An 11476-nucleotide genomic window follows, 5' to 3' on the forward strand; every position below is an offset into this window, starting at 1 on the left:
TTTTCATTTGTGCATCTACGCCTGGATGTACATGAACTCCACAGATAATCATCTGAATAACTCCGTTAATGAACCGGACCACTGGACACCTAGAAGATTACCATCTTGGATCAATCCAGAGGCTAAACATGCAGCACTGACTCTTCTCAAAAATGTGCTTTCTACTATAAAAACTTAAGCTTTTTAAAAAATTGATGAGAGAGAAGTATCGGTTGCCTTCACACTTGCTCTGACTGGGGACTGAACCCACAACCTGGATAATATGCCCTGACCAGGAATCAAACCCACCACCTCTTGGTGTACAGGACAATGCTCCAACCAACTAAGCCACACCAGGCAGAGCAAAACTCCTAAATTTCTTTCTTCTTCAGCATACTCTGGGTATTACCTAGTTGTGTTCCAGGTTTGCAAACCTAGACACTTGAATAAAAATTTGTAATTTTTAATTTTAGCAAATAAAACTTTGCTATTTTTAACTTTAGCAAAGCCTCCTGATTCATTTATGTCCAGTTGACAGGAAGCAATGTTTTTTGTGCATTAAAGAGTCAGGGACAGTACACTTATCTAATTTTGACAAGTGTTACTATCCTCATTTTACAGATTGGGAAAACCATTGCCAGGAAGATTACATACTTTGCCCCACCTCACACTGGGTTTACTTTGCAATGCCTGCTAAACATGCTCCTTCAACTCATAGGGATAATTACTGCTCATCCTCTCCTCCCCCAGTTTAGATCCCCCGTCCAACATTTCTTTTATGATATGGTTCATCTCTGAGTTTACTGATAACTAAAAATAATTAGGACCATCTACCTCTAAGAGCCCAAACAGGGTGGAAAATTTTAAAATGTTGCTTTTTGGTGTAATCTATTTTTCCCATGTTTGTCTCTTATTTTTGACTGGAAGACCTGTTTCAATTGACAGCCCCTACTAATTTTACCTTAATCTTTCACTCTGATCCATAAAAAGTATTGTGAATCCAACAATATGAATAAATCTTAAGCATAATATTGAACAAAAGTAGTCAGACGCAATACATATTGTATTATTTCGTTTGTATAAAATACAAACCCAGGCAAAATTAAATCTGTGCTATTAAGTCAGGATAGCAATTACCACTGGGGGGACAGGGAGTGACTGGGAGACCAAAGGGGCTTTTTAGGGTCCTGGTCATGTTGTTTATTGGTCTGAGTGTGTTACATGGATGTGTTTAGTTTGTGAAAATTCATCAACCTCTAAGCTTACCTGCACCTTTTAGTATGTATAATTTTTTTTAAAATGAAAAAAAAAAAAACCCCACCCACAACCCCCTCCCCCAAAACCCCACTAAACTATTGTGCCTCCGAGGAAGGCACGTGGCTTTGTGCTAAATGCTGTAAAGAGCATAAGAAATAGAGATTAGTGGTTGCCAAGGGCTGGGGGAGGAAAACATGGGGAGTAACTGCTTATCAGGTGCGGGATTTTATTTTGGGGTGATGAAAACGTTTGGAACTAGATAGAAGTGGTTGCACACTATTGTAAATGTGCTAAATGCCACTGAATTGCTCATTTAAAAATGATTAATTTTATATTCTGCGAATTTCATCTCAATTAAAAAAGAAAATCGGTGTCCTGGCCAATGTGGCTCAGTTGGTTGGAGCATTATCCTGTGCACTGAGGGGTCACGGGTTTGATTCCTGGTCCGGGTGCGTATGCAACAGATTGATGTGTCTCTCTGACATCAATGTTTCTCTCTCTCCCTCTCCCGTACTCTCTAAAATCAATCAAAACAAAACAAAACAAAAAAATACTGTATCCTCAGGTGAGGGTTAAAAAAAAAGAAAATTGGTTCACCAAATACAATGTGGTATTCTGTTTGGATCCTGGAGCAGAAAAAGGGTGTTAGTGGAAAAATGGATGAAATACAAAATAGTTTGGCCAACTTAATTGACAGTTTCTTCTTAGTTTCCACAAATGTACCATGGTTATGTAAGATGTTAACATGTGGGGAAGTTGGATGATGGTTATATGGGAACTCTCTGTACTCTGCAATTTTTGTGTAAATACAAAATTGTTCCAAAATAAAGTTTTTTTAAAAAAAAAGGCTGTGGGGGTCCCAGCTTTCATAAATTAGTGGTAAGATCTTGAGCAAGCCACTTCTCTCAGATGAGCCTGTTTCCCATCAGCAAAAATAAATTAGGCTGCAGAAGTAATTTTGCATGGGTAAGGATGGTAACCGTCTCACCCTCCAAATCCAGATCAGAATTTCTAGTCATGAAGGGCTGTGGTTAAAAAAAGATGGGAAACATCACCTTATCCTAGATACCACTACAGGAATGATAGAGGTGAGAAAAACTGATGGATTACCTCAGTCTTCCCAGTTCTTAAATTCTGTAGTTTTAAGGCATAATCCCCACTCTCAGGAGACATGACTCTTCTTAGATAAAGTTTGGTAAGAACTAAAGTCATGTGGAAGAGGGTTCTTTTGGAGATTCATTCTTGACTACAGCCTTATGTTGGAGTAGAAGCAGATTAGCATAGATGGTAAGGTGAGCCTTCTTTAAGCAGGCTTTGGATAACAGGTTTAAGTATGGATTTGATTTAATAGGAAACAGTGATGGTAACTGCAGTGTTCCAGGAAGATCCACTTGGCAAACAGTATACAGGGGAAACTAGAGGAAGCTGAGAAGAGGCAGGAAATTGAGCTCAAAGGAAGCCACAGGAGTCCAGATGGGACTTGAGGGCTTAGCCAAGTGATGCTCATGGGAATAAATGATATTTCTACTGTGGAGAAGGAAAAAAACCCATGGGATCTAATGACTTTTGAGATGGTTTCTTCGTGAAATGTTACTTATAAATTCATGATTTGAGAAAGTTATGTAGATGAGGTAATACGACACCAGACACACAGCAGGAACTCAGTAAATGTTTGGAGTTAAGCTTCTAGTACGTACAGGGTGTCCAGCAGAGCCATGGGAAGCTCTTGCTGTGGCTGAGGAGCAGCTCCCTTGCCTGTGAACGAGCAGCATCTGCTGGTCATTCAAGGTGGTGCAGAGTCCCATACTTACAAAGGACTGGCCTAGTCCACAGCCCCAAAACTGTGTAAGGCACGATCAGTAGGTATTCTCCAAAAGCATACTACAAACAGGCAGGATGAAACAGGACTCATCACTTTTAACAAGAAAGTTCTTTATTTGTACAAAGCACTATAATTTTCTCAACATTCTTCACTCATTTATCAACAAATTTTTCACTGTATTAATTTAACAAATTAACAGTGTCAAACTACATTTCACTACCTGTCAACTGCCTTAGAGACAAGCAAAAAAGTGCTTGGAGCACTAAATGGAAAGGGAGAGAAAAAAACAACACAAAAACCCAAGAAAGGTCAACAGAGGTACTTTAGAAGCAGTTAAAGGGGATGGTTGGTGGTGGTGGTGGGGAATTAGATTCCTGAGCACCACCAGATTTCCCTTAAGGTTCACAGAGGTTTACAAAATCATTTTTTAAAGACATGAGATTAGAAAGCAAAGAAAAACAACAACAAAAATTAAAGAAAAAGAAAACAACAAAAAAGAAAAAAAATAAAAACATGAGGTTATAACTAAGAAATCAGAGGAACCCTCATTTCAGGATATTAAGCAGGTTATCAAAGTTCCTGGAGTGGCAGAGTGAGAAAAGGAGGGAGAAAGTGGGAATGGGGGGAGAAGAGCAGAGGAGAGGCAGGAAGGGAGAAGCACAGGAGAAAGTTATGCCTAGAAGAAATAAAGTTTGGAACTTGTCACAAGTTGGAAGAATGAAAAACCATAGTCACAAGTCTGGGAGATGGACTACAAGAGAAAGCCTAGAATTTTATACCTTCCAGGAGGTGTGCAGATTCTAAAGCTGTGCAGTAGCAGGCAGTGAGGTACATCTAAGACTAAGCCATCTGCTTTGTAAGAGTAAGACATTGGCACACTTGCTTGACTAATTTCACTCATTATTAAGGATTTAAAAGCCTATGTGCCCAGAGTGCAGCCACCCCAACAGCCAATAGGTCAAATAACCTCCAGGCAATATAGACGGGCCCCAAGCCAAGTGCTTGGGTAGAAACCAAAATTAAATTAATGTTACTGTCAAGTGAAGAGAGCACAGATTTCATTGTTCTCACAGCCGTTTAGTAGTTTCCTAAAACTAAGCCATTGTGACCACTTGTAATAAGCTAGGATTGCCAAATACTGTACGAACAGGCTGACCATGACCTAAGCCCCAATTTTTCCTGAGCCTTGACTGCCTCCTGTGATCTGAAACACAGCAGGTGTCATGGAAGTTATTTTTGGTGGGGATGGGAGGGAACTGGGAATCAAAAAGTACCTAATCATATATATAAGTAAACGAGACCAAATTGACTGATCAAATTATCAGTTTGGAATCCCTCTTGCCAGAAAGTCATAACCTTCAGACTGACTAAGCAAAACAGCATTCTGCTTCTCAGATGCTCTGAGCGTGGGAAGCGCTGGTTCTGATATTTCTAGCCAGTTTTCGTTTCCATCTTCTCAGGCTCTTCTGCCTAAGACTGCCCTGCCCAGTAGGAAAATGCTTCACATAAACCCGCACCACATTTCAGAGTGGTACCTTCCCAGGTGCCACAGTCTCCTCACCCTATTCAGTTGTCCACTTCCTCCTCTTCGTTCTGTTCTTCTTCTTCTAGCCTTTCCTCGTCTTCGTCATTGTCCTCGTCCCTACTCTTGTCTTGCTCTTCTGAATCCGTTTTCCTGTCTTTGTCTTTCTTCTTCTGCTCTGAGGCTTCCTTCTTGCCCTTCTGTTCCCTCCTATACGCTGGAAGGAGGAAGGAGGGGTTAGGAGGCAGGGCTGAACCAAGCCGACCGTAGCAGCTAATTTCACGGCGTAACTGCAAAAGCTGAGGCGCAGAGGAAAAAGAACCTGTCCAGGATCACAAAGCAGACCTCAGGTGGTGCTGACTGATCTGTTTCTCAGTCGCATCCAGTACTTGCTTACTGGACTTAAAAGGAACGCAAACTGAGAAGGACTTAGGACCAGGTGAGCAGGTCAAATAGGATGAACATCTTCTACTTGGCTGAGAAAACAAAAGGGTCATTACCTTCCAGAGCTTCCTTTAAGGGGGTAATGAACCGCTGGAACTCCATCTCTTCCATTGCTGAGAGCACATCACTGGCATTCAGAGTCTTGCGTTTCCCTTTCATCGCGAAGTTGTTGGCACTGAAACAGGAAAAGAAGAAAGATTAGGGGCCGTCGGAGGCTCTCAGGCCCTCTCTTGCCGCCTATGAAGTGTGTGGACAAAGGAGCACCCAGAGCTGGAATGGGGATGCCCACGTCTTAGATGCATGGATTTTTGGTGATGGTAACAGCCCCCCTTCCCTGTACAAAGGGGTTAAAGCAAAGTTAGTCTGTTGTTTCGTTTGCTTCAGAACTTGCAAAAACCGGCTGAGGGCTGTGAAGCACACTCCGCGGGGTAGGGCGAGTTACTGGGGTTTGTGGGCTCCAAGCCAGGAACTCCGACCCAGGGGGTCTCTCTGCGCCTCCCTCCAGCCGCGGCCCCAGCTCAGCTCCGGCTAGCTCTGCCGCCTCACCAGGATGTGGCGTACAGCACGAAGACGCTGGCGGCGCGGGAGATGGCGCTCCGGGCCTCCTTGGAGATGTTGACACCGTCCGGGAGCTGTGAGAAAGGCGGGGGTGAGCGAAGGTGCCGGCCCAGGTCCTGCTTCCCCCACTGCCCGCTCGTCCGCCCCTGGCCCACCCGTCTGTCTAGCTCCTCACCGCCTCCTTGATGATCCTAGTGATAACGGCATTGGGCAGGTTCAGGTCCTCGGGCCTCTCCGCCATTGCCGCCACCGGGGCCGGCCTCCGCCTCAGGCCTCCTCCTCAGGCAGCTACGGCGTCCGGACTTCCCGCGTCGCCACGGTCTGACCCGACGAGGCTTCCGTCCCGCCCCACGTTGCCCACGGTATCCCATACTGCCCCGCGCGCTACGCCCTCCTCCTCCACGAGCCCCGCCTCCGCCTCCAGTGGCCGGTGCTCCCGAACTTTCCACGCCGCTATGGTTTCGGCCCGCTTGAGGTTCCCTCCGGCCCCACCCACACCCCGTGTCCCTTCTCAAGCTCGTTTATCTGCTTCAAGCCACCACCAGGTCCGGGGGTTTCTCACCAAATGAAATTAGGCTCACTGGGGCTTCCGTTTCTTCCCCATAGTGCTGTGCGCTGCTGCCTAGCGACGGCGCGGCCTGGCGCGTTGCTTGGGGGAAGTAGAAGAGGCCTGGGGCGGGGGCGGGGCTCCTTTGAAGGAGAGGCGGGGCCTGGCGGGAGGGGCCCGTGGAGCTCCCCGCCCCGCGAGCAGCAACGTTCTCCCGACGGCCTCGGCCTCCTAGCGGCGGGGCCTCCGCCTCGATTCCCCGGAACGGCGGCCCTCCGGGGCCGGATTCTCCCGCTTCTCTTTTCCAGAACGAGGCGGGGGATCGTTTTTCAACTCTTACCGGAGCTGAAGTCCATCCTAGATAATCACAGCCCTCCCAGCCTGGTAATGGTCGTGTTAAGGATAACTGTTAGCTGGACTTTTCCAACGCCGGTGACTTTGCCGGCACAGCGCCGGCTCGGGCAGCGTAGAGATGGGCGAGACTGGACGTCGGGGCGCAGTTGGGATGGTCAGGAAAACGCTCCATTTGGATAGAAAAGACCTGGTTTAAAGATGTCAGGAGATGCTCAGCTTCAGTCAGTTGCTGTCCTGCTGGAATCCGCCCCCTCGCCCCCGCCCCCCATTGTCAGATATTTTGATCTCTAAATGGAGACTGAAATCTGGACAGGATGAACTAATTCCACTTAAAATGGTGTCTCAAAGTACAGGCTAAACAAAACCAGTCATAGACCAGGTGCAATCCTAGGACAGTATTTTGCTACCTTTGATCTAAATCGAAAGTCCTTAAGAACAGGGACTTATTTTGTTATTACCGTTCTCCGAGCTTATAACAGGTTCCCTCACATATTTGGTAGTCAGTAAAGGCGTTGAATAAAACAAATTAGAAATGGACACTATCCTTACAAAGTTATTATGGATCAGATGGTTGTGATTGCATCAAACATTTCTAGAGAGAAAGGTGATAATATTTATTGAACACCTGTTATAGAACCACACATAAAAGTACATTTTCTCATTTAAATGCTTCTACAATCCTACTTTGGGATTTCCCCTCCGCTACTTTATGGGAGGAAACAAGGCTAAGAGAAGTTAAGTCACTTGCCCGAGACCATACAGACAGTAAATGAAAAGCCAATGGCCTCTGATGCAACTGCAAGTCCGCTGATTTGCTGTTTGAACAAACCCATTCATATCGGGTGCACGTTTTAGCTGCTCATATGAGAATTGGAGCAGACTGAAAAATGAAGCATGTCTTCTGCCTTCCAAAGTTTTGACCACTTAAAGCACTTCTGTAGTTACGTTCATTGTAATTTGATAAGGCTTTTTGGATATGGTGGTATCTTCTTCCTAATGATTAATAAAAGGACAAAGGAAAGGATGCTGATATTTATTCTGAACTATATGCCAGACCTTCTAAAATCCATTAATTTTTGTAATGACCTTGTGAAATAGGCTTATCCTCATTTTGCAGATGAGGAAATTGAAGCTCAGATTAACCAATCTTTTAATGGTGAATTAGGGGACCTCCTGAAGTCAGTCTGCTCCCAAACTCTTGTCACTTTATTTCACACTATATATTTTCATACTTGCTTTTTACCTAATTCTTAATTATCCTATGACCACCATTTACCTACAGGGGTTTAGTAGAAATATTTTATGCTTTGAGTCCAGATTAAGATCTGGCTAGTGTATAATATTCCCTAATTATGTGGTTGTTTCTCCAGAGAGCTAGAAAGCTGCAAGGTTGGCTTTTGTCCTAAACCATTTATAACTATGGACTTGCCAGATGAGAGCCTGTGGGATGAAACCACCTGCAACTTGGCTGCTTGTCAGCATCCACAATGCTGGGCAGCTATCCGCCGGATTGAGAGGGGCCACCCTCGAATCCTGGCCTCACCCTGCAAAACTCCTCTGGATGTTAACAGTGAGTTCACCAGCCCATCTCCTTCCTTACAAGATCTTTGAAATATTTCTGTCTGGCTCCCTTTTGACATGTTACACGTTTTTATCTTGTCTGCTTTCTCAGATAAACTCCCAGAGCTTACCATTATAAACCTCCCAGATTCCTGCTTCAAGGCCAAGAGATGTCCTAATCGTTGTTTACCAGGACTTACCATCACTAAGCCTCGCTCTTTATTGTCTCAGGGTTCAAAGTCTCACTCCAAATTTCAAGGCAGGTAAATTATCATGGAATCTTTCTTTCTTTCTCTCTCTTTTTTTTTAATATATCTTTATTGATTTCAGAGAGAGGAAAGGAGAGGGAGAAAGAGAGATAGAAACATCAATGATGAGAAAGTCATTGATTGAGCCCGCAACCCAGGCATGTTCCCTGACCAGGAATCGAACCCTGATCGCCTGGATCCTAGGTCGACGCTCAGCCGCTGAGCCACGCCCAGCCAGGCATCATGGATTCTTTCTTTAACAGCCTGCTATCTCAAAATTTGGGATTGACTTCCTTTATCCTTTTAGAAGACTTTGGGAAACTGGGTTAAAAATGAAACACCAATTTGGATAAAGACGTGGTAAATAGGCACTGGGAAACTAAAAGAGAGCATTCTTATTTGTGTTCTAGGAGTTGGTTAAAATGGGGGGGTATTAGTTTGCTAGGGTGCCATACATACGGCATACAGTACCACAGACTGGGTGGCTTAAACAACAAAAATTTATCTTTTCAACATTCTGGAGGCTAGAAATTCAAGATTAAGGGGTTGGCAGAACTGCTTTCTTCTGAGCCCTCTCTCCTTGGCTTGTAGGTAGCCATCTTCTCCCTGTGTCTTAGCTTGGTCTTCCCTCTGAGTGTGTCTGTGTCCTAATCTCTTCTTATAAGCACACCGGTCAGGTTGGTTGAGGGCCCACCTATGACCTCATTTGACCTTAATTATCTTTTAAAGACCCTATCTCCAAATACAGTCAAAATCTGAGGTACTGGGGGGTTAGGGCATTGACAAATGAATTTTAGGGGACACAATTCAGCTGATATCAGGGAATATCTCATTAACTTCTGTGGGTCATCAGAAAATTGTCTACACATACTTGTCTTTCTTATCTTTTATTTTTAGGTATGAAACTATAAGCTTCTGAAGGAAGAAGCAATGGCTTTTCCTTTTGAATATCCTACAAAGTTTAGGTACTCAATTAGTGCTTGCTGACGTGTGAAGCTAAGGGAAAGGTATCTGTGGAAAACAGATGTTTAAAATGTGTTGCTTGGAATCAAGGCACTAGTGCTCTTGTAGTGGTTTCTTGTCACCTGTTCTATTTAAACAGCCCTTGATGATTTTTCTTAGGCTAAAGACAGTATAGGAAAGGCTAGGACTACTTTTAGGTTCTCTAGGACTCAAACCCTGGGAAAATAGCAGCTTCTCCCCATCAGGCCTATGAAGGCAAAGACTATGGCAACATTTGTTTAGTTACTTGTTGAATTCACAGATATATCACAGTGGGGGCTACTTTCCTGGGCACTGGGGATACAATGGTGAACTAGGTAGAGCCTTTACCCTGGAGGGGCTTTCAGCCTAGTTGGGGAGGCAAAGAACCATTCATTGTGAGTATGGTAAGAAGAGTGCCCCCTAGGTGTGTGGAAGCATTAGAGCAGTTTAGTGAAGTGGGGGTTGCAGGTGGGAGGAGGACAGGAAGAGAGTTCTAGACTACAGAAATAGCATATGCAAAATCCAGAAGGCGAGAGGAAACTCTTTAGGTATCAGGAAAAGAGTTCACTGTGTTTGGAACATAGAGCAGGAAGGGGAGAGTGGTCAGAGGTAAGACTGGGGAGCTGGAGTAGAAAGCAGGGGCCTCTGTCATGTAGGACTTTATAAATCAGGCTAAGGAATTGGGTCTTTATCTTACATTTTAATATTTATTCATTTATACATTTAACATGTTTTTAAAAAATAAAATAACGTGATATGAAAATGTAAGAGGGTAGTATTTTTTTTTATTGTGGTAGATATACATAACATAAAGTTTACCACTTTAACCATTTTTAAGTGTACAATTCAGTAGTATTAAGTACGTTCACAGTACTGTGCAACCATCACCACTATCCATTTCTAGAACTTTTCCATCTCAAACAGGAATTCCATACTCATTAAACAATAGCTCCTCATTTCCTCCTCCCTCCAGCTCCCGATAACCTCTATTATGTTTTCTATGAATTTACCTATACTAGGCACCTCATATAAGTGAAATCATGCAATATTTTCCTTTTGTATCTGGCTTATTTCATCTGGCATAGTGTTTTCAAGGTTTACCTGTGCTGTAGCATGTATCAGAATTTCATTCTTTGAAAAAATATTCCTATGTGTGTATATACCACATTTTGTTTATTTAACATGCTTTTGGACATTTACATCAAAGGTACTTAGTAAACTTTTATTAATGTGATATAACTCTCTGTAGCTGGAGAGAGAGGCATAGGCTATGTATTCAGTTTCATCCAACAAATAGTTGTAAAGTGTTAACAATGTTCAATGTCTGGTTGGGAGCTGTTTTAGGAAAAACAAACAAAACTTAAGGAGATGGTGACACCCTACACTCATTTGGTAAGTATTCAGTGCAAGACTTTCTTTAAGTAGAAAGCTTTTCCTCAGAGCACTAATTTGATCCTCCCAAGAAGTCTTTCGTGTCTCTGTCTCATGTTCATAAACTCATTTTTTAGGCCTTGCAATGACTTACCTGACAAAGATTGGATCAGCAGTACTAATAAATCTCCCAAAGTGAGTCACAGATGGAAAAAGGTACGTCTTCTGCATCTTCTCTTTACTAATGGGAATAAAATATTTGCCTTCATTTAGCATGGTTCCTTGGACTGACTGCAATCTGAGTAATGATGGTGATCATGCTGATGATAACTATCGAACATTGGGCCCTTACTATATACTAGGCTCTGTGCTAATGGCTTTACATTGCTATACTGTTTCCAGAAATCCCAGACACAAGTGGGTTTGATTTGTGGCAGTGTGGCACAGGTGAGGATTTTGTCTCTATCCTGTATAGAATGTGTTCAGCTACTAAGTAAACACTGTCATCTCATAATACAGGGAAATTGGAATGCTGGAATGGCGGACCGAAATTGGGCCTTAAGATCATCTACTCTGATGACTTTCAAACATTTTTAGCTACAACCTACAATAAGAAATACATTTTACAACAAAAATATCATGGAACAATCCTTACCCTAACTAAGGGTGATGTACTCCTGGTATTTTCTGTCCTAATTCATTTTTAAACAATGTAGGCTGCAATTCACTCAGTTTGATTCGATGATCTATGAATAAGTTTCAATTACAGTTTGAAGAACATTACTGTGGTCTATCTCATATATTTTATAGTTGAGGAAACTGAGGCCCAC

The 11476-nt window shown here is 43.3% G+C and overlaps 1 protein-coding gene across 1 annotated transcript; it reads right to left on the bottom strand.

The window, feature by feature from the left end:
* Nucleotides 1-3147: 3147 nt before the first annotated feature.
* On the bottom strand, nucleotides 3148-6697 carry POLE3 (DNA polymerase epsilon 3, accessory subunit). Its single transcript, XM_081152590.1, has 4 exons — nucleotides 5758-6697; nucleotides 5571-5656; nucleotides 5081-5199; nucleotides 3148-4797 (listed from the first exon to the last, which is right to left on the bottom strand). Exons 1-4 carry the CDS (start codon nucleotides 5821-5823, stop codon nucleotides 4625-4627), a joined length of 444 nt encoding a protein of 147 aa, XP_081008716.1. The 5' UTR covers nucleotides 5824-6697; the 3' UTR covers nucleotides 3148-4624.
* Nucleotides 6698-11476: the final 4779 nt, after the last annotated feature.

Source organism: Miniopterus schreibersii (assembly GCF_964146895.1).
Source record: "Miniopterus schreibersii genome assembly, chromosome: 11".
Classification (NCBI taxonomy): Eukaryota; Metazoa; Chordata; class Mammalia; order Chiroptera; family Miniopteridae; genus Miniopterus; species Miniopterus schreibersii.